The 27336-nt window shown below is 44.1% G+C and overlaps 1 protein-coding gene across 1 annotated transcript in view; it reads left to right on the forward strand.

Moving 5' to 3' along the window:
* The first annotated feature begins 14819 nt into the window (after positions 1-14819).
* Sash1 (SAM and SH3 domain containing 1) overlaps positions 14820-27336 on the forward strand; it is a 350942-nt gene continuing 338425 nt past the window's right edge. Inside the window, exon 1 of the mRNA XM_051164247.1 lies at positions 14820-15064. Coding sequence (XP_051020204.1) covers positions 14951-15064 — 114 coding nt within the window. The 5' untranslated portion in view covers positions 14820-14950. The remainder of the gene's footprint in view (positions 15065-27336) is intronic.

Below are 27336 nucleotides of genomic sequence, written 5' to 3' on the forward strand. Positions count from 1 at the left end.
ACGCACAAAATTCACTGGGCCTGTAATGGAAAGTTCATGATTTGGGAGCCACTTGAAAACACCCTAAACTTGTGGCTCCGGCGTGTTACGAGGACCGCATCGTGCTCGCTCGGCATCAGTCTCTGTCTCCCTGTACTGTCTCTACCCCCACCAGGTTCCAACTATGTGGAAACCCCAGGCACTCCATTCTTATTTCCTCACAGACAGAAAAGAAAATAGCCCTCCGCTTTTCCAGTTTCTTTATTGAAAGTCTTGGCCTGAGTTCTCATTGGCTGGCTTTATTTGAGTTTCATGATCATCTCCACATTAGTTTGCTAGGCTGGACAGCCAAGAACCACATGCAGGGTACCTTGAACACAGGGATTCCTAGCTTATACATCCATAGGCCAGAGGTCCAAGCTCATGATATCAAAACCCTTGCTCATTTCTGAGGAGTCTGAGGGAGAACCCTCCAACCTTTCTCCTATGGTTGTCTTAGTTCAGAGGTGACATTCAGCCCAAGTCAACATACTGTCTTCTCTCTTTGGTGCCTCAGTGTTCTCATCTTACAAGAATTCTGGTTGCTTTGTAACCAGTCTAGTGACTTTTTAAAAAACCGTGTTTACTTCTGTCATGCTCCTATGTCCAAGAGCTGTGGCTGTTACTCAGACATGGAGCCTTTGCCTACCACACTCAAGACCTTGCATTCAATGACCAGCGCTGTGAGGAAATATAACCTGTCTCCAATAGGACACCTCCTACCACCTATGGTATTGGAGCTACCACCCCACACAACTCCTAAAGCAATGAATAACTGTGAGAAAACAGAGGTATTGGTCGGCCAGTTCAGAATCACCTGTGCTCCCTGCTGCTGAGTGAATACAATGAGTATTCTGAGAAGGGGCTGGCTGTCTTAGAAAAGTCCAAGTGCCTCCAAATGAACAGAGGTGGACTGAGAGCAGGTAAAAATCAATATCCATTATATTAAGTATCTTTTAAGTGAAAATAAGGCTATGCCTACTTCTTCTTTATTATTATTATTTTTAATTAATTAATTTATTTTTTATGCCTACTTCTTGTACATATGACTGCATGTGGGTCATCAAATAAAGTGCTATGTAAGTGTACATGTTCTAGTATTCAAATGGATGATAGCATTTAAAGTTTCCTCCAATTCTCTCTTTTAAATTCTAAATCTAGCTAGCTAGCTAGCTAGCTCGCTATCATCTTTGAGTGTGTGTGTGTGTGTGTGTGTGTGTGTGTGTGTGTGTGTGTGTGTGTTTACACATCTGGTGTGGTTCTGGTCTTTATTTTTGACCTTATTTGAAACAGAATCACTTTGCTTTGTGCATGCCACTGTGTATGCCAATGTACCAAGCCCATGGGTTTTCAGGGATTGTCTGTCCCCACCTCCCATCTCATCATAGGAGCTCCCAGATTGCAAACACATGCTAATTCGCCTGGCTTTAGATGGGTCTAGGATTGCAACTCCGGTCTTGGAACTTCTGTAGCAAGTGCTTTGCCCACTGAGCCCTCCCCAGGCCTCTCCACTTCTCTACTGGTAAAAGGGAACTTTGCATTCTTCTCACTGTTTTAATAAGCTAAGAGCACATTTGATTGTTTAAATGCCAGTGACAGGGAGAGTAAATCTAACCAGAAAGAGTATTGACAGCCAACTCCCATTGGTTACCAAACAACAAAGACTGACAGTTGAAGAGCTGGGGGACAGACATGGCATCACTCTTGACTGGAGTCTGGCCAAGGATGAACTCAGGAAGACACGGAAGCAGAACCTACAGCAGGGGTTCCCCCATCCCCTTCTTGTGTCATGGAAAATATCACACATGCATCAAAGCGCCCTTCTCACCAGGCTTAGGACAGGCTCAGGATCTCATAAGCCTATTGGTCCTATGATTGACACACCCAGCTGTTAAGCAAGGCCCATCCTTGCACAGCGTCAGCCAGCTTGTCCAAATTCTTCCTAAGCCAGGCTTCCACTAGCCTTTATAACACAGTCAGAATTGGCTCCAGAAATCCCAGCCATCTGCCCTCCTGCCCTTCTGGGCTTTCTGAGATACCTGCCCTTAGAGCGCCTCACCTGAGCTTTCTGGCACCATTTTGTTCCTGCTAGCTTATTTCATGTGCATGCAAATAGGCATAAGATACACACTATCAATAATAATAATAATAATAATAATTTTGTTATTTTTATTTTTATCCTTATTTAGTAATATTTAACACATTCCTTGGCTTGGTGCATTTCTTATCCTCTTTATATCAATAACGTGACTTCAGGCCTCTGTTTTCTAGATGTTCAAGGATGCCTTTCTTAGGATTGTTTAGGACCTGGGCTAGTGGTCTGCCAGCTTCCTCTCTGTTAGTTCATTTCCTCAATAGCATCTTGATGAGAGTCTTTTCAGAGTCTGGGGACTCCAGTTTGAACACCTCCTATTAGCTAAAAATGCCCGACTAAGCCTCTGTATGACACTGCAGTGGCATGTGATAAATACCTGGCTGGTTATTTATCTGACTGCACACTGATGTTGACAGGGCACTCATGTTTGTCTGTATCAAAAATGGAGCTTTTGTTGTAAACATCTTCCCACTGCTCTCTGTCACTGAGCTAAGGAATACACTGAATCTCTGCTGCAGCAAACTTGGGAAGGACAAGGAAAGGGAAAGTGTGATTGAAAACAAAAGCAGACCCAGGCCATTGCAAGAAAATGAACAAAGCTCCACTGAGGTCCTGGAGAATGTATTTGTGCCTTCTGTCAGTGTGTCTTTTGACTGTAAACTGCTTTAATTACCAGGATCAATAAAGGGCAAGACCTAGAGATAGTAATTATGCTAATTGGCAGTGACTAGGAAAAAGGCAGGCTGCAGGATAAACAGTGTCTCTGGAGAAACAGACAGGTTTGTGAAGGAGGGCAAAATCTAGTCCCCACCACAAGGCTTTTCCTATCATCTGTTGTCTAAGAAATTGCAAGTGCTGTGATCAACATCTGATTTCTTACCTATTCAGATGCCTGACTTCCCACGTTCACAACTTGGCTCAGTCGCCAATAGTGGCCAAGTATATACATGCATATATATGCACAGGCACATATGAAAGCCATTTCCACTGCTACAAAAAAGAGCAAGATCAAAAGAAAAATGGAGAAAGATAGGAAGGAAAAAAAACAAAGGAAAGAAAGGAAGGAAAGAAGGAAGGGAAGGAAAGAAGGAAGGAAGGAAAGGAAGGAAGGGAAGGAAAAAGGAAGGAAAGAAAGGAAGGAAGGAAGGAAGGAAGGAAGGAAGGAAAGGGTTAGAGTTAGAGAGATGACTCAGGGACTAAATGTGCTTACTGGGTAAACATGAAAACCAGCACTCAGGTAAAAAGCCAGGTGTGGCCACGTGCCCACAGGTAACCCCAGCACTGAGAGGAAAGGACGGAAGCAATAAGAGCACAGGGGCTGGCCGTCAGCCTAGCCCCAGGCTTAGTGAGAGATCCTGCCTCAAAGGAATAAAGTGAGGAACGATAGAGGAGACCCACTTATAACACACACACACACACACACACAGACACACACACACACACACACACACGTGAACAACTAGGAGCATAATGGTAGCATGCTGTCAAGAGGAAAAGGGACCAAGGCCAGGAGAAAAAAGTCAGTAAAAAGCCTCCTGTCATCCTACATATTGGATGGAACTTTGAAGAGGGAGAATGACGTCACGGACGCAAGAGAAGGCCAGGTAGGAATTCTGACACAGAAGCTTCCCACCAGTTTCAGTTAACAGCTGTGAGAAAGCATATTATTAGATGTGGAAATGTAAGAGCTCTTGGTTACCATGGCCATGTCATAAACGGACAGGGCAGTGGGCTGAAAGTTGGTATCACCCTCAAATTCCAAGTGGTGGTATTAGAAGTCTTTGAGAGGTAATCTGGTCTTATAGGTAGAGAGAGCCCTTAGAATATCCTCACCAAAAGGACCCTTAGGGGCTCTTCTACTTTTTTCCCACCACATGAAAATTTACAAAAAAAAAACTGTCTGAAAGCCTGAGGTATCCTTTACCAGAGCCCAGTCATACTAGCATCAGCCTTAAGAGCCTGTGAGAAAGCTACCCAGTCTATGGGTTTTTTGTAATAGCAGCTCCAACTGACTGAGATGAATGCCATCTTGACATGGACAACCAGATGACCATAGTATGTAGACATGTACTACATACATACATACATACATGCATGCATGTATACATAGGTACTGTATATTATATATATATATATATATATATATATATATATATATATATATATATATGCCAGTTAATTTCAATTATTATTTTGTTAGACTACTCTGAGATTCTGAATTTCTCAATAAACATTAACCACTATAATTTTACAATTTTCTTTGATCCCTGGAATTATATTTAAGACTCAAGCATTAATAAACCCTTGGATAAACCCATGAGCATTTAGAAAAACAAACAAAATGCCCTAGTTATGTAAATATCAAGCCTGTTTCTCTTGGTCCATTCCTCTAATCAAGAAGTACAGTTGTCAAAGAGCATTCTCCCCTAGAAACTAGATCTTGGTCTAATAAGTGAGGGTTCCCATCATCTTCAGGCTGTGAAGGAGATGTGGGAAGCCGTAACTACTGTGCATATGCTGGGGCTTACATGCCCCTGCAGAAGGAGGATCCTGGCCATTCTAGTTCCACAAGTCAGATACATAGGGTTCCATTCACCAGAGAAATGCCATAATGTCTGTACAAGTCTTTTAATAGAACATCCAAACACCCTAGTGATGTCAACTGTCTACTCAGGAACTGGGAGTTCTACTGGATATTCTTGAGGTTGGACGGTCTAGAAAGAGGTGTAAACTGAAAGCTGACCCAATACACATGTTGTTTGCTGCCTGCAGCTTCCACTGGAGGGTGGGAGGAGAGACAGGGCAGCGTGGCTCGGATTAGCTTTGAGATCTTTGATGTTCCTTCCCTGTTCGTCTTAAAAGAACCCAGAAAGCCCTGTTTGCAGGGTGGCAGAGCTGTTACCAGCAGGGGCCAACATGCCCTAAATCAGTGTGTTTGTGTCTTTCCCCATTTAGGAAAAGAGAGTTACCACCCCAGAACTCCAGTCAACATGTATGTGAACCCGAGACAAAGATAGTCCTGCCTCAGAGGGTTTCCAGATTCAGGGGACCTACACTTGCCCAGCAGCTAGGCTGCTGCTTTCATTAATCATGTTAGTTTCCATTCGTTCTATGTCTTCTCATCATGTTTTTTGTTAGAGGAAGAACAGTGTCACGGAAATGTAAAGTTTAAGAAACAGAAGTTGCCAGGCACAGTGGCGCAAGCCTATAATCCCAGCACTCTGGGAGGCAGAGGCAGGCAGATCTCTATGAGTTTGAGGCCAGCCTGGTCTACAAAGCAAAACAGGCAAGGATACAAAGAGAAGCGTTGTCATCAAAAACCAAAAACCAAAACTAACAAACAAATCAGAAGTAAGGGACAGGAGAGATGGCTCAGCAGTTAAGAGCATTGGCTGTTCTTCCAGAGGACTTGGGTTCAATTCCCAACACCTACATGGCAGCTCACAACTGTCTGTAACTCAGGTTCTAGTAGATCTGGCTCCTGAACAAAGATATACATGTAGGCTAAACATCAAAAGTACATAAAAAAATAAATATTTTTTAAAAGAAACGCAAGTACTCTTTAGGGTTGGTAAGGTACCTTGCCCCTAATAGGAGACCCCCACTATACCCGGAAGATTCATCAGAATGACAATGTAGAATGCAGGAAAAGGGGGCTCATTTAGAACAATGGGTAGAGTGAAGATTTCATGGTGGGCATTAGGACCACGAACATGAGTAGGTAGGTGGCCTCTAGAGTGAACCAGGGTAGTGAGAAGTGTAGTACCCAGCATGACTGGAGTCTGCAAGTATGACAGCCATGGGTCCCTTGTTCAGAACACAAAATGATCTGGAGAAAGAAAAAAGAGAGTAAACCGAGAAGCTTCAGTTCCCTGGGTTAAATTGTAGGGACACTGATGACACATAACTGGCCCCTCCCCCAAAATTATGCATGTGGGGACTGAATGGAGGGGGCTCCTCATTCATGCTGAGAGCACCTGGATGGGGGGTCCCCCACAGGCATTTAGTGTGTTGTGAAAAGATGTCCATTTCATTGCAATCTTCCTACACTTTATGAAACAGAGAGAATGCTGAACATGGAGGTATAAACTGCTCAAGGTCACCTGACTGGTTTGGCTGGTACCCAGCCACACCCAGGCCTTCTGTCCCACCTACCAGGCACACCCAAAACTTCCTCATCCTCTCCCTCTGTTTCATCTAGAGCCTACCAGTGTCTCCAGACTTTGTTTAAAGCACAAAACAAGGAGGGAATACTGCGTTTAAAACCATTTTGAGACATGCCATCCTACTCTTGGTTAGAAATAATGATACTGATTGCTAAGTCAAATCTGAGTGTGTCTATCACTGAAATAATTCAAAAAGCTATTTTGTGGGAAACATTCTATGTGATAAAAGCAGTCATTTTAGTTGCCTTTAAAGGACATGCCCCTCTGTGAATTCATACAACATGCTGGATTCTAGCAACCAAATGTGACACCTTCCACAAAGAGTATATAAATGACTGTGGTCTAGAATGGAGGTAAGACAGATAAATAATGCTGACAGTGCACAGAAGAGGTCTTCATTACTAAGTTATTTTGAGAGGTTTTATAAGTCGAGAAAATGAATCCGCAGCTAATACCCCTTCAATGCACTTATCCTGTCTCCATCTACTTACGTTGACAAGGAGAGAACAGGAAGGCAGGCTTTCACCTCCCTTCATCAATTACAACCATGCCCCTTTTCTCCCATCTCTGTGAAATTGCATTTCTTATAAATGGCCCTGTGCTGGTGCCTTTGGACGCAAACATCCAAATTCCCGAGACACATATGTCTGCCTTGGGCAGTGAGTGACAGCTATGCTCCTGAAGCTGTTAAAACCAGGCTGACTCTACATGTATGTAGTCGCACCCAAGCAGGAATAGAGAGCGCGCAAGACCAGGCTATGGCGTTCATCGGTCCATTGTCTACACTGGTGAACTGGAAAGGATGCTTGTCTCAGAACATGTGGATGGCCAAAGACAATGGTCCTCTGCCAGAGCAGCATCTTTACAAGCCAGTGCGTTCGATGGGAAGAGTCGGGGTCTGCTGCAATGCCACGGTGAAACAGCTGGAATGAGCTCCATAGAAGGCAAAGGCACCAACTAGAAGCCAGGGGTTGCCATAGAGCCTGCCTTCTTGGCCCACCCGATAGGAAATCACAAGATTTACAGGTATGGAAAGACTAACTGTGGGTTTCACACGCTACTGTTTCCTGAAGAACTGTCAGGTACAAGAGAAATCTTCACCCTGAATTGTTAGTAAAAAGGCACGTGTAACGGTGTCCATGAGGCCTTTACATGGAAGCGTGTGCACCAGTTTTAAAATTTGCACAGACAGAGGATGCAAGAAGATAATCTCTTTTCCACTTCTAGATTCTTACCCACTGTTTGATTCGCTGCCCTTCAAAAATCCCGCATGCAGAGTTGAAATTACTCGACAGTCTTCGCATCTGCTTTTGTTGTGGTGGTGGTTTTGGGGGAATATTTTTGGTTCTTTGTTTGCTTTTGGCTTCTTTACTTTAAAACTAATTCAATTTTGAGTCTGTGTGTGTGTGTGTGTGTGTGTGTGTGTGTGTGTGCGTGCGTGCGTGCGTGCGTGCGTGCGTGCGTGCGTGCGCGCGCGCGCGCATGCGCGCAATTCCAGAAAATAATGGCTCAGTCTACGCTGGACTTCTAACATTTTTATTGAGTGCTTTTGTTCCTTTAACCACAGTACAGCCTTTGACGTCCTTAGGCACTAAGCATACTATCAAGTCTTTGCAGTTTTTTTATTGGGTTTTACTGGGAAGATCATAAATTAGTCAGCCATTCTGATTACTCAAAGCACTGGTTCTCTGAAAGTTCAATGTAGAGGTAGTTTAGGCTCCATGCAGAAAAGTAAACTTACCTTTGCTGCTGTTGTTGTTGTTGTTTCTAATGTACAAAAAAAATATAATTGAGCCGAGTGTGGTGGCCCATGCCTTTAATCTCAGCACTCAGGAGACAGAGGCAGGGGGATTAGTTGGGGTGGGTATCCCTGTTGGAATACTGAGGATGGAAATTGCACACTCCTAACCAAAGCTGGGTGTTGCTATAATGAAACATTACAATATGTGTCAGAGAGAGGATTTTGCCAACATAAATACAGCCGAATTACTCTCATTCTGGTTCTATGTAACTGTTCACAGCAAGTCATAGCCACCATTGCCAAGAAATGTAGACCCTCTTGCAACAACACATTTTTATACCACAGTTTTATTCATGTTTTATATGGGTGGATTTGACTGCAGAACATTTTCATACCATCAGATACAAGCTTTTAAAAGGGAGATCACTTTAATGATGGTTTTTAACTACTGTTCCTTTAAGGGAGATGCCGAGGAAAGAGAACAAGATAACACAAAGAGATAAGCAAGGTGACTACAGATCTGCTGTGGCCCTAGTAAATCCATAGCAATAGGTGTGGACCAGGAGGCTGGCTCAGGAAGCTCACTCAGGTGGCCTTATCTGTCAGACAAGTGGAGATATGAGTTGGAGCATTCCTGAGATTTATTGTGTATTTGCTATTGTGTCTGGAAAAATAAAACCAAGAAACCTCCACAGCCCTGATACTCTAAGCCACTTAAATGTGACTGCTGAGTCATTTTCCTTCCACTCAACTATCCTTTTTTTTAATTTTCAATAAAACTGTCACTAACATTTACATTTTCAAACTGTAAAAGTGTAATTCAGAGAGAAAAGTTTAATATGCATTTTCTCTAGGGAGATGGCTATGGGGGTAAAGTGCTTCCTATGCATCATGGGGAACTAAGGTTGGATCCCCACCCAAACCCACACATAGCCAAGTCCAATAACATGTATCTGTAACCAAAGGGCTGTTTCAGTGAGAGAGGAGACAGACATATTATGCACTGGTCAACAACAAAAAGAGGGACCCTCCCTTAAACAATGTAGAACTCAAGGCGGACCTACATCTATGTTTTCCTCGGACTCACACATGCACTATGCATGGACCCATGAGCACTACTTACATGAATAGGCTCACACATATAATACACACCAAAAAAAAAAAATTCTGAAGACACCACACCCTTTGGTCACAGGACATAAAGAAATCAATTTAGTAACTAGCCAGGAAGTTTCCTCCTCAATGGCTAGTTAGTTTATAGACCCAGAAGGTATAGGATGCTGTTGGGGAAATAAGAGAGAGTGTCTTGCCCTGCTGTGAGCTCTGTAAATTACAGTAAGAAATGCCCATGCGTGTAGGGGTAACACAAACATATGTGGTAACCCAACACTTTCTGATTGGATTTAAGGCCACTTCACAGGAGAAGACACATGTCTGCTATTGCAAAATCTACACAAGAGATCCATAACTAGGGAGCTCACAGGCCTCAGCAGCAACCCTACTAAAACTACTATCCCAAATGGCACAGTATCCAACTGCCTTCTAAATATTTCTGTCCTTATAGATTAGTGCAGCGCTCAGACCTCAACAAAGACAGTGGATAGGGGCTAATGCAGAAACTCATGGTTGATCAAAGTCAGTGGAGTGTTCAGGCACACATGGTGCATCTATGTCATCCACCCCATCCCCACCACCAAAGCTCAGAGAGCATTGCAGAAGAGGGATGAGAAAGATTCTAAGAGCCAGAGATTGAGAAGTACAGGAGCAAAACTGTCCTTTAGCCATGACCACTTCATTAGTGAACTCACAAAGCCGTGGTTGCCTGTATAAAACCTGAGAGAGATGGAGCCAGTCTACATTATAACATGGAGCAGGGAAAGAATCATTAGCTCCCAGCCCTATTGAGAACTGATAGCTTCTGGGAAAGTCAGTTTTATTTAAGGGTGTGGACCATGGTAGATTGACCATTGGACTAGCTGGGTTATTAAAAAAAAATGAGGGGACACAAAGTTAGAAGGAGATGGGGAGATGGGAGGTAGGTCTGAGAGTAGGAAGTGAGTATAAACAAATTACACTCTATGAAACGCTCAAAGGATTAATAAAAATATATATATTTATTTAAAAATTGTCCAATTAAGCTTAGCCTGGGATTAAGATAGAATTTTCATAAATTTCTGAAATGCCCTAAACATATTTCTATGATTTTTGTATTATGTATTTATATGAAGCAGAATTTCTTAGAATTTACAATTATATAATCAAAATATCAATCAACTCTAAAAATTGTTGAAGATAATCTGTGTCCTTCAGTTTCAAACATTCAGCCAAATTTTAATTCCTTATATAAACTCTAATCTGTTTCCAATAATGATAATAACAATAATAAGTACAGAAATAAAGCCAGGTATGGTGGCGCATGCCTGTAGTCCTCGCACTCAGGGAGGCAGAGGCAGGCAGATCTCTGAGTTCGAGGCCAGCCTGGTCTACAAAGTAAGTCCAGGACAGCCAGGGCTACGCACAGAGAAACCCTGTCTCAAAAAACCAAAAATTATAATGATTGTAATAACAGAAATAATAGACAGTATCAGGAAACTGTCCTTCTGCAACCTTCAGTTTTAGCCAACCACCACTTACCTTCACCTTGCCAGTTTCTAGACTTAGATAAATAAATCCACTAGACTCTCAGCCTTCAGACTGGCTGCTACCAGGTCTCGCAGTGTTTCTAACAACTTTCCCCAAGTGGGATATAATGCCTTCTCAGACGTTCTCTGTTAAGGCTCTAACCTCTACTCGAACATGGCTGTCAGTAGCTCAGTGTGAACAGAGTGCTGGATGCTGGGATGATGTGGACTTTGAAGCAAATCAGCATGGGTTTCAATCATAGTTTATTTAATGTCTTAGTGGCCGCGCTCGTACTGAATGAGAATCAACTCTTGCAAGTTGTCCTCTGACCTACGGGGAGGGGGGGGGAGCAGAGGGAGAGGGAGAGGGGCAGGGGAGAGGGAGACAAGAGGAGAGACTAACTAAATACAAGTGAAAAAAAGAAAAAAAAAATGGGTTGAAGCAAGCTCTTCCTTGACCGTGTGGCAGGTAAATGAAATATATGTGCAAACATCTTACACATGGGAACGTATGGTCCTCCCTCTCATCACCTCCATCTCCACTAATGGGGGTTTTACAACTGCATCCAGCTGGGTGAATATGGGGAGTCTGGGGGTCCCTCCAGCCTTCATTTCCCTCTCCAGTGAAAATCGGGATCCACCTCACAGCTTCTGATGATGACAGGCCAATGCCCACAAAGTGCAAGAACGAGGCCTGTGCTTAGTGCATTTTAGTTCAGAACTTTCCCACTTACCCCATCTTGCTAAAAAAAAAAAAAAATCCAGGGAACTGCCTCAATCACTTGTTCCCAGGCTAGCTGCGCTCTCTCTCTCTCTCTCTCTCTCTCTCTCTCTCTCTCTCTCTCTCTCTCTCTCTCTCTCTCTCTCTCTCCCTCTCTCTCTCTCTCTCTCTCTCTCTCTCTCTCTCTCTCTCTCTCTCTCTCTCTCTCTCTCTCTCTCTCGTCACCTTAAATGCACTCTAAATTAGACCTGCTGTCCGGATGTGTGTCCAGAGAAAGATCCACACACCACTTCAGGCTCACTAGGTCCAAAATCAATCTTGAGGCCATAGAGGAAGCACATAAATAGTGCTCTGAAGAGGACTTCCTCCTTCCCCTTCAGTTCCCAATACAAATGGCTCAGGCCAAGATTTTGTCTTTCCCTGCCCTTCAGACCTCTGCCCATGCTCTCTCTGATGCCCCATAGTGGTGGGCTTTCTCTCCATTTCCTTTTCCGGGCCTCGCTCACCAGCTCCTATAGACAGAGACAAGAAAAAAGACCAAGTTTTCATGCTAGTTGAGTTTCTGTCTTGTCCTTACACTAGCTATGGCACAAGAGCTCAACACAAACAGAGTTTAACTTTCACTTTACCATCCACTCATACCTAGGGTGTTCGTTGTGTCTCCTTCTGAAGGACACGGAGTCTCCCGCCCCTTCTCAGCACGTAAGAGCCTTTCCAAACACATTTTCTGTGTGTCTTGTCTGTTCTAATGTCAATCTCTGAGACAAGGATGAGAAACGTCTTCTATCAGACCTCAAATTGTCATGGCAGGGCTCACTTTTAGTTTTAATTTTCTAAGTATCCTGTCAATGACCCAGAGGACTCTGGGTAATGGACAGTCTGTACAGTACATATGTAAGCAGGGATCACTTTGAACTTTTGATCCTGTGGCTTCCACCTTCTAGTTGCCCTGGAATTACAGGCATGTACCACCATGCCCAGTCTATGCCATCCTGGGGATTAAACCCAGGGCTTGTTTGTGCATGCTGCTCACTCTGTGACTGAGCTACATTCCCAGCCCTTAAAATCAGTTTAATTTCTTGGAAAATATAAATCAACTCTGTATGCTCATTTTCTCGCAAATGGTTTGGAACTGAGTAAATGTCACTGCTAATCAACAAAGGCTTCAAAATTGCTCTCTTGGAAGAAGTCTCAAATTTTCCTGTAGAGTCACTTTTGTGTTCCAGGGGCCTCGGATGAATCAGTCAGAGGCCAGGTAGGTTTAGCTTGGATCCTTCAACTTACTAGAGCATGGTCTATAAAACCTCAGCTTGTAAAACTTCCAGTTGACAGGTAGATTTGCAAAGGTTGTGAATGCTGACAACTGGATAGGCCCAGGGATTCCTTTAAGTGCCCAGGTATTTTTCCATCAAGTATATGCATGTCTATCTCAGGGTTTTGTATACACTTTAGAAGAGTGGGTTTATTCAGATTTTAAAAAGCACGCCTTCATAGAAGTGTGCATCGCCATACTCAATGAAGTGTATATTGACATAAATAGAACCCTGAATTACACCAGTGGCAAAGAAGAAACACCCCTGAAAGGCCTAGATAGTTGTTTAATGTACTCTAGTGGAGTTGCACAGTTACACAGTGACATACCAGCTGCACACCAGCACAGAGGTGGACTCATTATGTGGCCGGACCTGCACAACAGGTTCCGAGGGCTCAGAGGTTCAAGGAGGAGTTAGGCTAATTAGAGCCTTCTTCAAGCTACCAGGGCAGAAGTGTACAGGAGGACTTTTAGGCATCCTTCCAGAAAAATCACCTTTTCTCATTGAAAAGTTACTGCACCCCCCTCTCCATGAGTTTGTGTGTGTGTGTGTGTGTGTGTGTGTGTGTGTGTGTGTGTGTGTGTGTGTGTGTGTGTCCTCAGAACTGTTAACATGAATGCCATGTCTTCACTTTCTAAATCTAAGCACTTAATATGGCAACCATTTGGGGGACCAGAAAAGGAATAAAATGTACCAGCTATAAATAACTGCTGTTCCGTATGAAATGTCTTTAGACTGAGTGGTTTTCAGGGGCGGGGGGATTATCCCTGCCCACACTAACGTGGGAAACTCATCTAACTGGTCTCAGGGTGTTGCCGCAGTGGTGGTAGCTTCTGGCTCTCCACAGTAGGCTTTGATGGCACACCTCAGCCTTCAATCACAGTTAGGTTTTATTGTAAAGGGCTAGCGCACAGGGAAGTCTGAGTAATCAGAAGCCAGCCCAAGGGAATGTGATGTCAACCATTCAGGGAACACATTTGAGGAGGAACGGTCCCTGCATATGGTCTTGGCTCTTCACCTTGACTTTTCACTTCTTATAGATGCCAAGTATCCATGAGACGTTTACTGGTCACAGAACGACTGCACGACTACAGAAAGAAATGATGGCAGATTCCCCCACGTCTCCCCTGTCAGGCTTTGTGTGGCCTCTACTTCCCCTTTTTCTTCTGCCGGCATGAGTGGTGGGGAGGGAGTTTTGGATTTCTATGACAAGAGAGCAGAGAGAGGACAAGGGGTTGGTAAGGGTGTGATGAAAAGATGGGAGAAATGAGAAGCTACATAGAAAGATTTGCTTTCACACAAAAGCAAATTATGCGTGAAAAAAGCAACAATGAAACCTATTACTGAGTATACTAATTTTAAAACGATTTAAATTCTTTTTTAAAAAATCTATCTCTCTTTTTTTTTTAAGTACACTCTATTTAGTGTGCGTGGTATATATGTGTGTGCACATGTAAGTGCCGAGTCAGATGTGTGGAGGTCAGGAGACAATCTCCGCTGCCCCTGTGTGGGTCCTGGAAGTCAAACTAAGATCATCAGGCTTGGCAGTGAGCTCTTGTCCCTGCTGAGCCATCGCAGCAGACCATAAACACGTGTCGTCTTAGCAATCCTTAGAGCCGTAGGTTCAAGTGACAAGGAGGATGTGTCTATCTGCGACGATCACCACAGATGGAATTCTCTAGGATGTTCTGAGGAAGTTTTATCTTCTCCCATCTTTTGTCAGGAGAAATGAGACTATTCTAAGTCCCTCCGTGCTTAGGTGACTGGTTGACGTTGTATTTTAGCTGTTCTAACATGGTAGGGTAGAGAATGGATCCTTTGGTCGCCAACTTTGGTTAATATCGCCCCACAAGAATGCTGAATGCTTTACTCTTGTTTGCATTCCAGATGTACATTTTTTGTACACTGCACACACCTTAAAGCGAGCCGTGAGGTGGATAATTATTAGAGTCTGCTATGGACAGAATGCCAGAAGGCACCTACACCACCCACTGCAAGATTCTTGGCATGGGGACTGAGGCGGGGCCCCTTTGCACATGGCACTATGAGCTGTCGTATCATGATTGGCAGTGAGCAGAGGCATACTTTTCTCTCTGGACTTGTATTATTATTTCCTTGACTGGGACATATCTCCATTTTGAATCATAACTGTGGGAAAGTCCACGCCCATCTCACCCCAACATATGTAAATTCCATTTCTCCCAAGACTGCCAGCTATGAGAGAACGCAACCGTCAATATTATGAAAGTAGCCAGGCTGAAATGTTTCCTCTCCTATGCTCACTCACTTGAGCCATCCAAGGGACACACTTGTCAAAGCAGAAGGAGAAATTTACCCCTCCAAGATGGAGCCGTTTGCAAGGGAAGCTGAGTTTTGGAGCAAGCTAATGGTGAGTGGGAAGAAATATTTAATATCAAGGACATCCTGCTGGGCATTTTCCTTGTGGCTTCTTATAAAGTGAAGATGAAAGGGGAATTTATAATCAAAGGATTGTGGTCTTGCTCATTAGTTTTAAGTGAAACATGCCTTCTAGATACCAAATGCTGTTAGTGATAAATGGCTTTGAATGAAATGTTTGGTGTAGATTTTTTCCCCCTGTGTTATTGATGAACCAGACTCAACAGCCTGCTGGCATGCAAGATAGTGTGCCCTCGGCAGCCAGGAGGCTTGCTGATGGACAGGCTCACTGGGGAGGAGCTGGAGTCTTGTGTTCCAAATAAGGTGTTCTTAGGACTGTCCGATTATGGTTTTGTAGGGGAAGGGGGTGTCTTTAAACCATTTTATCTCTCTCCACGTGTGCAGGTGTGTACACACAGATGTACCTGTGTGTGACAGAGGCGTATGAGGAAGGTGCATACTAACATCTGGGACTAACTGTCACGATTTTGTATTGGGCAAATTCAGACATGCCCCTCACCCTTCCTGTTACTAAAGAGCTGTGTGTTTGGTTCAGATGAGCTGGCAGAGTTCACAGAATGTCTAGACCTTAGGGGCTCTGTTGGTCATCCCGTTTGACAGTTGAACACACTTAAGTCCTCCTACCCAAGCAACTTATAGTGAGCTACAGAATCCCAGATCACACCCTGCCCATACTGGCCAGTCTTCTTTCGCCGTTTTATCTCACTGTCTCATAGGATAGATTTTCATCTTCCCTTTGACTTCATAGTATGAATTCAGACTTCAGAGGAAGGGGAAGGGCTAACGTAAATGACACTTAGATTGGCATAATGCATTATCTGTTGGTGTCAACAAGGTGACCTGTCTATCAAAATGGCCTGTGCTACCTTCTTTTGTGACAGGAAGTTGACTCCCAGAGCAATGTAAAACATTGATTTCAGATGTAGCCTAACCATGCTCATTAAATGCTCTTCACTGTCTCTAGTGTCTTATATTTTAATGCTGCACCTAATCTGGGAAGCCAGATTGCCTAATACTTTTGGAGGAACATAGAAAATAACTTACTTCCTAAGGGTGTAAGTTAAAAGACCCCAGATCACACCCTGCCCGCATTGGCCAGTCTTTAGTCATTTTCTCCCTCTGTCTCATGGCATAGATTTTCATCTTCTCTTCTCATTTAAGTTTCTAGGTTAAGAGACACAACTTTTAAATCAGCATTCAAATTTCGAAAAACAGATTTGCTTATCTGTATACAATGTACTGTGTTTCCTTATGGCATTTTCACAATACAGTTCCCACTCATCCACCCTGCTCGCTCCCAGCTCCCTTTCCCTCCTCCTGCATGTACCATTCTGGCCCCAGTCCTCTCCTTGCCACTGTGTGTGTTCTCCTGCCCCACTGCCTTTCTCTTTTAAAGTCTCTCTTTCCCACACGTGGATCCCCTTCTAGTCTCCTGAATTCTTCCCACACTCATTACCATATAGATACATACCGATGAAAACGCAGAAGCTAAGGTCATGATAGAAAGAGGACCCGAGGCGTTTGACTTCCTAAGCCTAGATTTCCTCACTAAGTCTACTCTGCTTCCATCCATTTTCCTGATCATTTCATAATCTCATTGTTTGTATGTCTGAATAAACAGAAACTGCCACCGCAGCCTAGCACAATACAATCATCTGCCATTGTTTAGCCAACACTCATCCACTCGTTTACCTACCAAGCACACCTGAAATCCGTGTCTGTGTCCTTATAATCCATTGATTTGTTTTTCATGTTGTCACTTTTATTAAGTTCACCTTTACAGACTATAAAAACTAGCAAGGATTTTCTCTTGCATCTGGAAAGGAGATGGGATTTGAGGCAGTAACAGGCTGCGTTCAGCTCTGAGTCTTCCAACAGTTTGTAATCCTGACCCATGCTCAAATTCAGGGAATGCACAAAGGACCAAGAGCCTTGTACTGGTCCTTCCCACTCAACACCAAGACCCCAACCCTCCAAAAAGCTAGTAAACTATGCCAATTACGAAGGAAATCTCTACCATGCAGAACAGACCAGCCTGTTGTTCTCTTGATATAAGAAGTACTATTTTGAAGATTCTTTCTTCCACAAACTTGCTTCTGCCCCTGGATCCACCTCTGCCACTACAATTTGATACCAGGTCCTCAGAGGATAAGTGGTGACTCCCCTGGGAAAGAGCCACAACAGCAGCCCATAGAGCTCCAGGCAGTTGGCAGATGCTCCTCCAGGCCAGACAATGGTTGGAGCACTTGCCAACCCAAACTCCTGGGCACAGAATCTGCCCAGGGAGTGAAGGACTGAAATCCATTATAAACCAATGGCTCCTCATGAGCCTGCGAATCCACAGAAAGGGATTTTGAACAGCCTGCTATATTCTCCCGGTGTCTTTCTGCTATAATTAATGCACCCCACCTCTCTTGTGGTCAGCAGGTTGTTATCTTCACCATATAGATAGAGGGTGAGGCACAAAATTTTAATAAGAGGTTTGACACTCTCTTTTGGAAAGCAGGTTGGGGAAGGAGCAACAGAAGCCTCTGCCACAGAGCTGGCCAGTTCATACAGAATGTTGGCCACCAGACCCTACTTTGCAGTTTTCTCTGCCATCCATCACAGTTTTGTTCGTTTCAGCCACCCTTAACACTGGGACCCTTTTTGCTGTTTCTTGGCCTAGATTTTGCACGTCCTTACCTCTGAAGAATACTTCTGTAACTTAGAAAAAAATCAGCTCCATGCTGGACATGACTAGAAAATGATCATCTCCAAAAAGATAATAGTGGTTCCTGAGAGTTCACACCCAAGTGTTTGTCTCCAAGTACAACTTCAAGTCACCAAGGACAGCTGGTAGACCAGATCTCCGCCCTGCACATGAGTTTGCAGTAGTAGTTCAGTAGCTCATAAGTAGCAGCAGCCTCAGCAAGCATGACCAGCAATGAGCATGTAGCAGAGTGGGAGTGACATCTTTGCACATGTGTTTTGGAAAATAGTAACTGCTTACATAGTACTGTGTGACTATCTTTACCTGGAATCTACAAGCCATCTTTCTTTACTCAACCCTGAAACCCTTCCATTTCTACCACTGGTTTGAATCTGCTTTTTCCACAGAGAACACAAAAGAAGAGGGATTTTTGAAGGTCAAAATATAATTGAGAGAAGAGATATACATGCACGAAACAATTAGAGAGCAAACTCATATAATTGAGTGGCAGAAGGGACGCAATAAAACTGAAATAAAATAGTGACACTGATGTCAAAGGAGTCAGTGGGACCTACAAGAATCACAGAAGGCTGCAAGAAAAAATAATTGGCAGAGAGTAAGGGATAAGTTGTGATAGGGATGGGGGAGAGATACAGGAGTGCAGGGATGGCATTTATATAAATGTTCCTGATCACAGGACACTGCTGTGTGATCAGACAGGAAATGGGTGTGAGGAAATGGAAAAAGATAAAGCTGAGCCGACCTTAGACATGCCTGAAGGCCAAGGAGGGAGTTTTGACTTTGTAGGAAATGGGAGCTGTGAGAGTTGTCCGGACAATAGAATGGCATGAAGGGAGCAGTGTTTAAATGAAGTCAGTCGGCCAAGGTAGATAGCCTGGAAGCTCGTGTTACTGAACCTATCCTGGTCTAGAGCTTACTTCTAAGCAATATGAAACACAAGTTGACTGGTGGAATCCTATAGGATACACATACGTCAGTTAGCAAAATATGCATATCTTGTCGATGTAACCCTCTAGCAGTTTTTAAGATAGAAGCCTTCTTCTCCTTACATCCATGCCTAAAGGCCAGCATATATTTTTACAACTTTCTTCACTGATCCTTGAGCTAACCACAGACCTTTCTAGAAAATTCTCCATGAATCAGCACCCTTAGACTATAGCCATAATTTATCTTATAGGTGACACTTCCTGCCACCTGAAATTTTCTCCCTCAAAACTCTCTTCCTTTCCAGCTGGTCTGAAGATTCTGTGGTCCATTTCTCTGGTTCTTGCTTCTTAATCTTTCCCTAGTGGACAAGGAACATGGTTCTTCCATCTCCTGCCCTATCTCAGCCTATAGCTAGATTCTCTCTCTTCCAGTTCATCCATGCTGACCTCTCTGCTCTCTGGTAGTTAGTCCTAAGCAGAAACTTCAGTTCTGCACAAGTGATTTTCCCATAGGTATTCTACTTAGCTGTACTAACAGGGGCTAGCTCTTGGCTACAGGAAAAGGGTTGCACACAGTTCTCCCTTGATGATTGGAAAGAGGAAGGAAGTTATCACTTGGGTCCCCAAAGGAAGAGACTCCAGAGGTTGTGTGCTTGCAAGACAGTGCTGTGACAAGTTGGCAATCTTGAATCATAAAAGACAAAAACTGCAAAGGACCTCAGGAGTGTTCCATCTGACTTGTACTGTGTTTTGTCAGTGTTGTGGCGGGGGGGGGGGGTTCTGTTTTTGTTTTGTTGCCCTGGAACACACTAAGTAGACCAGGCTAGCCTCTGCCTCCACGTCCTGGGATGTATGTTTCTATAGTCATTGTTTTGTAAACAGTTTTAGCCACCCATGAAATCCAGAAGAGTTCAAGTAACAATCCAGAGGAAAGAAATTCCTTGCAAGCAATCAGACGATAAGAGCCACCTATACTGACATATGCCTGTAACCAGTCCCAGTACTGAGAGTCAAGGCTAGCCTCAGTTACATGGTAAGTTTGAGGCAAGCCTGAGCTACAAATGACACTATCTAAAGGAAGGAAGGAAGGAAGGAAGGAAGGAAGGAAGGAAGGAAGGAAGGAAGGAAGGAAGGAAGGAAAGAAGAGAGGGAGGGAGGGAGAAAGGGAGAAAGGGAGATAAGAAGACAGTCTGGGCTGAGGATAGCTTCCCTCTAGAGGTGAAGTAAGCATGTTCCTCCTTGCTGCATGTGTGAGCACTGTTGGGGCTGTGACTCCTGATCTAGGCAATCTTCTAGTTTGTGGAAAAGCAAACTGCTGACAGGTCAAGAGCAGTACTGGAATTGGGACTAAGCTTCCTATGAATTTTTGGTTGGTTGATTAGTTTTGGATTTATTGTTATTACTACTAAATTATTATTATATGTGTGTGTGTGTGTGTGTGTGTGTGTGTGTGTGTGTGTGTGTGTGTACATGTGCCAAGGTTCATGTGTGGCGGTTAAAGGAGTTGATCATGCCCTTCCCCAGTGTGGGGCTCTGAAATTGAACTGAGGTTCTCCTTAGCAACACTGATCTACTGGACAATCTTACCAGACAAGGTTTGGCTGTTATTATTATTATTGTTGTTGTTGTTTGCTGCTGCAGCAGTGGTGGTGGTGGTGGTGATGGTGGTGATGGTGGTGGTGGTGATGGTGGTGGTGGTGGTGATGGTGGTGGTTGTAATGATCATGGTGGTGGTGGTGGTGGTAGTGGTGGTGGTGGCGGTTGTAATGATCATGGTGGTGGTGGTGGTAGTGGTGGTGGTGGTTGTAATGATCATGGTGGTGATGGTGGTAGTGGTGGTGGTGGTGGTGATAGTGGTAGTGGTGGTGGTGGTTTTGAGACAGAGGCTTATGTATCCCAGTCTGGTCTTGAACTTGTATGAACCTTGGGATGACCTTAAACTTCTGATCTGCCTGCCTCCCTCCTCCTAAATGTTGGGATTACAGACATGTTCATTCCTGTATCCTAGGTGAGCACTCTACAGTCTGAGCTACCACTTTAGTGCCTTGTTTGTTTGTTTGTTTGTTTGTTTGTTTTAGAGTATGTTTGAGGCAGGTTCTCACTCTATTGTCCTGATCAGCCTGAAATTCACAACAATCCCCCAGCCTCAGCCTCAGCTTCTGAGATGACACTGGTTAGCTATACCCAGCCTGTTGTAAGTCCTTGATTCTTCTTTGGAGGGTACTATAGCTGTTCTTTGAATCCAAACTTCGGAAAGATTTTGGAAATGGAGGAAGACAAATAGCACTTGTTGGAAAATGCTTATTAATCAAGAATAAAAGGAGCCAATGCATTGGAAGCAGAAGTCATGGGGGGCGGGCACCCGGAACAGTAATGTTTCTCACCTGTGACCCTTGCTGGCACTTTCTCTTATATTACTGCCTTCACTACTTTCACAATGCCAACAAAGAACACGCTCCATGATTTCTTCCTCCCCTTAACTATCATTTGTTTACCAAAAGAGTGGCCTTGGGAATGTGACGGTTGTGGTTCAAGCGTTTGTATTAGAAATGTCCCCATTTTCTAGTCTAAAATTTCCCGATACAGAATATGTGTGTATTTTTTTTCCTTCTCCCCTTCCATCTCCCGGCCTTGCTTTATCTCTTTGGATCTCTGCCTTGCGCTGTTGATTCAGTTGGTCTGTGCCTTGAATATGTTAAAGTGACATTGCTTTTGGCTGGAAGCTCAGAGTGGCAGTGTGATCTCTGCCAGCTCCTGGGGCCAGCAGGAGGGGGCTGCCATCATCCTGCATAGCATTATTGATGTGACCTCTGCTGTGTTCCTGTCCAGTGTGATTCTGGCTGCTATTCAGAAGACACCTGCTGAAGTCCTTGCAAGAAACCCACGCGTGTGCCAGGGCAGGGTGATTGGTAATGCTCTAATAACACAGAGGGCAGTCTCTTGGCTCTACTTCAGTAGCAACTTTAGTGGAAGTCACAGGTTTTACACTTAGTGACTTTTAACACAGAACTCACATATGCTGGCCTTTCTACTTTTGTGTAGTAATATTCAGCCCAGCCTTGCACTGATAATGGAAGATGGAGTTTCTGTGGCTCGAGTTTTTGTTTTAATGTTTGTGTTGCTTTTCTCTCGCCTCTCTTCTCTCTCCCTCCCTCTACCCTGGTCTTCCTTGAGCATCTGTACCCCTGTGGGTGCTGCTTTTCCTTTTGGGGAGCCTCCCTTTCTTCTTCCCAAGCCTTTGGAGCCTTTGACTGATATAACAAGATCACTTCCTGTGCAGTGGTGAGGATGCCCTGGTCCTAGCATTTCCACTGTCATTTTCAATATAAGTTCTATATTTCCATCTGCTGTGGAAATATATGAGTTATAGCCAAAAGCCAATAATGCTGCAGGGGTGTTTGACTCCGTGAGTTGGCAGTAGAGAGTGATCATATTTAAAATGTTTATTTGGCTTTGAATGTCACTGGCATATTAGTATTAATGGTGACAAATTGCCAATAACTAAAATGGGGCTTAGGGAGATGGTTCCAAGGGTAAAATGCTTACCACACAAGTGTGAAGACTCAAGGTTACATCCCAAGAAACCACCATCTGTAATCTCAGAGCCCCTATATTGAATTGTAAGGCTGGAGAATCCCAAGAAAGTCCCAAGCCAGTCAGGCTGACAACAAAATGGGACACCATCTCAAACAAGGTGCCAGGTGAGGACCAATCCCTGAGGAACTCCTCTCACCTCCACGCATAGCTGCATGCATACATGAGCACACACAAGTAGGCATTCACATATACAAGCACATTAAAGATACGTGCAAGATTAATAATGATAACTAGTATGTATAGCAGGCATAGAGTTTTCATAAGTATTGTCTAATTGGATCCTTACAAGCCTTACATTAATGACTGCAATGATATGTAGAATTTATGCTTTAGTTTTAGAAACTGAAGTATAAGAGAATTATAGGCAAATAGAAACAAATTGGCTCATAAGGATGAGACCAACTGATCACATAAGGACTCTCAAAGCAAACTTGCAGCTCAATCCTCTAACAGCTGATTAAAATCCAATTGCCAGACCCACCACTAACCACCAATCCCCGCATTTCTGATTCAGTGGTCTATGTGAGCTGCAAAATACACATCAGTGCCACGTTGCCAGGTAATGTTTGCCCTGCTTATGCAGCGTGTGAACACTCAGAACCACCGGCCTGGACCCAAAACTGTTTACATGTAGGGCAGGTAACATGGCTGTATTTCCCAGTGTCTTTCTCAGTAAGTAGGGCATCGCTGTAGCCCTACACATTAGTGGGGCTAAACTGTGGTGACTGCAGGACCTGCATGCCATAAACACAGCCAGGAACTGTGGCTGAGCCCTTCCTCTGCATTATTTCTTACCTGCTTCACCAAAGTCCTCCCTGGGAGACTAGGGCATGCCCTGGAGTCTGGGAGGCTTGGCACAGATGAAAGAGGCAAGCCTTAACTAAGGGTCAGCAGGGAGAGAGACAAGGACGTTCTGTGCAGTGACAGAACAGCTGGCACCTCAAGCTGCAGAATCCCAGAATGAGAAACTCGACCAGAATTTCTGAGCCAAGTGTGGTTAGTGCTAGTACATGCCTGTGATCCCAGCAGTTGAAAGACTGAGGCAGGAGAATCGCAGGTTTGAAACCAGACTGCTGCTACACAGCCAGACTCTGACTCTAACAACAACAAGGATTTCTAGGAAAGGAAATAGGAGGAAAAACAGAAATGACAACAATTAACAAGCCCTAGTTTAAAAATGGGAAATGGACCTGGGTTAGGTGTTTGTCATGCAAGTGTGAAGACCAGAGTTCCAGTCCCCAGAGCCTACATAAGAGTTCAGTATCATGGCAGCATATCTTATAGACATGTTGTGTATTCCAGTGCTCAGGAGGCAGAAACAGGGGATCCCAGAAGCAAGCCAGTTTGCTTAAATAGCAGTATTAGTGAGCTTTTGGTTCAACTGGGAGACCCTGCCTAGATCAGTGAAGGGGAAAATTATCAAAGGAAGACTCCTCACATCAGCCTCAGACCTCCAAGTATGCTCATATGTGTGCAAATATATGTGTATACATCACACACACACATGCAAATATACATGCACACATGTCACACATACACAGCCATGTAGGAGGAGAGAGAAGGAGAAATGAGAAATGCAAGACTGGAATGCTAGCTCAGTTGGTAAAATGCTTTCTTTGCAGGCATGAAGGCCTAAGCACAAGCCAGGCAAAAACAGCCCAGCATGACAGTGTGTGCTTAGAATCCCAATGCTAAGCAAAAACTGCATTTCACTGACTAGCCAGCCTAGCCTCCTCAGTGGGTCTCAGGCCAAGGAAAGACCCTACCTCAAAAACTAAGGTGGATGACAACTGAAAGACAACAGCCAAGGTGGTCTTCTGGCTTCCCTATGGATGCAGACACATGTGCACACATGCACACGCACACTGTTGGAACTGCACACACTCATGATGAAATCTGTGTTGTCTTTTATAGACACTGTCCTTGAAACCATTGAAATCAAATCAGAACAAGAGAAAGATGTTAGTTGAGTACAGGTGGGGATCCCAGGGAATTACAAATCATATTTGTAATCCCATCTCTTAGAAGATGGATGCAAGAGGATGATCATGAGTTCAAAGCCAGCCTGAACTACATCTAGAGTTCCAGAACAACCTAAACTATAGAAAGAGACTCTGACTCAAAAAAAAAAAAGAAAAGAAAAGAAAAGAAAAAAACCAAAACAAAACACCAAAACCAACCAAAGAAGCCCCCGTGTAGACATGTCTAAGTACCAATGCTTAGAAGCCCCCATGTAGACCTGTCTAAGCAGCCCCGTGTAGACCTGTCTAAGCAGCCCCGTGTAGACCTGTCTAAGCAGCCCCGTGTAGACCTGTCTAAGCAGCCCCATGAAGCTTTTCCATGCTCGGCTCCCAGTGTTCGGCTGCTGGGTGTCCAGTGTAGCCATCCCCTGGCAAGCCTGCTGCTTCATTATGAGAGCTCCTGGGTGCAGACAGCCAAGGGCAGAGCTAGGGACAGTGTGGAACCCCTGCCACAGACACGCTTTCCACTTCTCCTTCCCTTCCTTGCGACATCTCCTCTATCACCCCGAGTGTGACTGATGACGAATCAGAAAAGCACGGGGAGAGCATTTTTGGTTTGTTTGTTTTTTTTAACAGTAATAACTTTGGCAGGTGATTTTTACATGTACAGAGTCATCTTCTCATAACTGAGATCAGGAACTGTATTCCTCCCAGGAGGAAAAAAAAAACACTTATATGGACGTGTTTATGTTTGGGAATAATAATATTTGTCCATGTGAAAATATGTGTGATTCATTTCTGCCATGCCATATGGCTTATTGCTATTCATAATCCAAACAGTAGCAGCTGCTGCAGAATGTGAGAGCGAGGTTTTCGCGGAGTGAAAATGGGCTAACTATTGCGCGTGCGGTCTCCATTTCCTCTCTAGCAGCGCACGTTTTGATCTTTTCCATTCACCACTAGGCTCTTCATTAATTTCTTTAAAGCCTATTATTTTATCTATCCGCTTTCCTTCTTTCCAGCTCAGAGACTCTCATTCAACCCCACTCCCTCTTAGCTGCTCGGCCCTCTACTCGGGGACCATGAACAGTCACTAGTCAAAGCTGCTGGCAGCTGAAGGCCTCAGTTTGGATTTTGTTGAGCAGTGACAGCTGCCAGGAAAATTACAGTGAATGTCCGACCTGTCTTGCTAGCTCCCCACCATGGCCGCCTCCAAGGCTGAACCACATTATATATTTGTGGCTAATCAGACACATCGGGGACACTGAGGTGGCCAATGATTACCGCCACCACCAAGCCCTAGGCCCACTTGGCAAGACTCTGATGTCATGGAAACTGTGAGCTAACACTCTTTCCAGGCCATTTCAATGTGGTTGGCCGAAACCCTTGAGATTAAGAAGGCAGCAATTTGTGGAATATATGCTGGATGCAACTGCAGAAACAGCTACAATCAATAATATAAAATAGACCAAGTTGCACAAGAGAGAACTATCTGCAGGACTTGCTTAAACCCCTAAATGGTAACCCTGAGTACCCCTAAAAGCTGAGGGTTTTTAAAAAAAAACAGTCTTTACGCTAAGTCTATGCATCGCTATGGTAAATATTAAGACCACAGAAAGTAGCTCTGACTAAAAGCTCTCAAACTTGTAGCCCAAGTGAAAGTATTACATAAAATTACTCTGATTTTCCATTTCAGATGGTTTTGTCATAACGATAACTAGCACATTCATGGTGCACCACCATTTTCAATTTGTTTCCATGTATATTATAAGTTCTTGACTTTTTCCCAAGATGACCAGTCAGGTGACCCAAATCAATGGACACCCATGAGCCCGGGATAGGAGAGTCGCTGTTCTATGTGCTTTCTTCTGCTCTCCTCACAGCAGGTGTCCCTAATTTCCAACTTGCATCAGTCATCTTCGCATAGCCATTTATCTTCTTTGGGTGTTTATCGGTTGATCCTCTAAGTAGCGGCTGCTTTTATCACAAGTTATAATGGGGTCATTTTTCAATGTCGTTGGCCTCTCTTGGTAACAGGAAAGCAAATGTGGGATCTCATGGGACAGGGTCCAGACACGGAGCCTGGGTGGAAGCAGCCTCTTCTAGCACACGACAGCACGGGCACTCTGCCTTTGCAGTCAGGGGAAGAGATGTTGACCTCTGCTTCAATTTGCCCTTACTGTCTGTTTCCCATCAGCCTTGGCCTGCAGGAAGGACTGGGTAATTGTTTCATAAGCTGCTTTTCCCCAAATGGAATATATGACATTATTTCCAAGTCACATTCTGGAGAGAGAGAGAGAGAGAGAGAGAGAGAGAGAGAGAGAGAGAGAGAGAGAGAGGCTGTCTGTGTTTCTCATTTCTGTGCCTCATTAATCATAAGCAGCTTGCTTGCAACCACGTGGATAATTGTCCGTAGATCTCCATGCTATGACTTTAGGCTTACATATACTCATATGCCTTCTTCACAGTAGATGCCTTAAATCCCCAGTGCTTCTGTGTACTGCCTCTCCTCTGTCCCCCTGTATGTGCAACCCTGATACCTCCCTTACTAATCCTAAAAGCAGGTAGTGATTCTCTAAGCAGGAGCTAGTCCTGCCTGCCTCAGCCTGTGCCCTGGGCTCCCAGTTTTCTCACCCACAGCTGAGTTCGTGTCTTTCGTAGCTTAAGCACATATTGAGAATGCTGCTGTTTCTGTACTGTACTCACTTGGACTGGTCTGCTCAAACTCATATGCCCCCACCCCGCCCCCTGGTGGTGATACTGAGCAAGCTCTGCCATCTGCAGAGCTTCCACGACCTCAAGGTTCCCTCCAAGACACTGAGTAATAGGCATTTATGGCTTCCATGAACTCTAGACACTTGCACATTTGTGGGCCCCTTCTACTAAACTACATACAATAATACATATCCAATTATGTTAGTGTAAAAACAATGTTTTATATTAAGTGTTGACTTTAATGTGGTAACATGAAGTTGACACCTTTCCATGATGCTTGCTCTAAAACATTGTAGGGTTTTAGCACTGAGCTCAGAGCACCCCAGAGATA

The sequence above is a fragment of the Acomys russatus genome, chromosome 21, assembly GCF_903995435.1.
Source record: "Acomys russatus chromosome 21, mAcoRus1.1, whole genome shotgun sequence".
In the NCBI taxonomy this organism is placed as follows: Eukaryota; Metazoa; Chordata; class Mammalia; order Rodentia; family Muridae; genus Acomys; species Acomys russatus.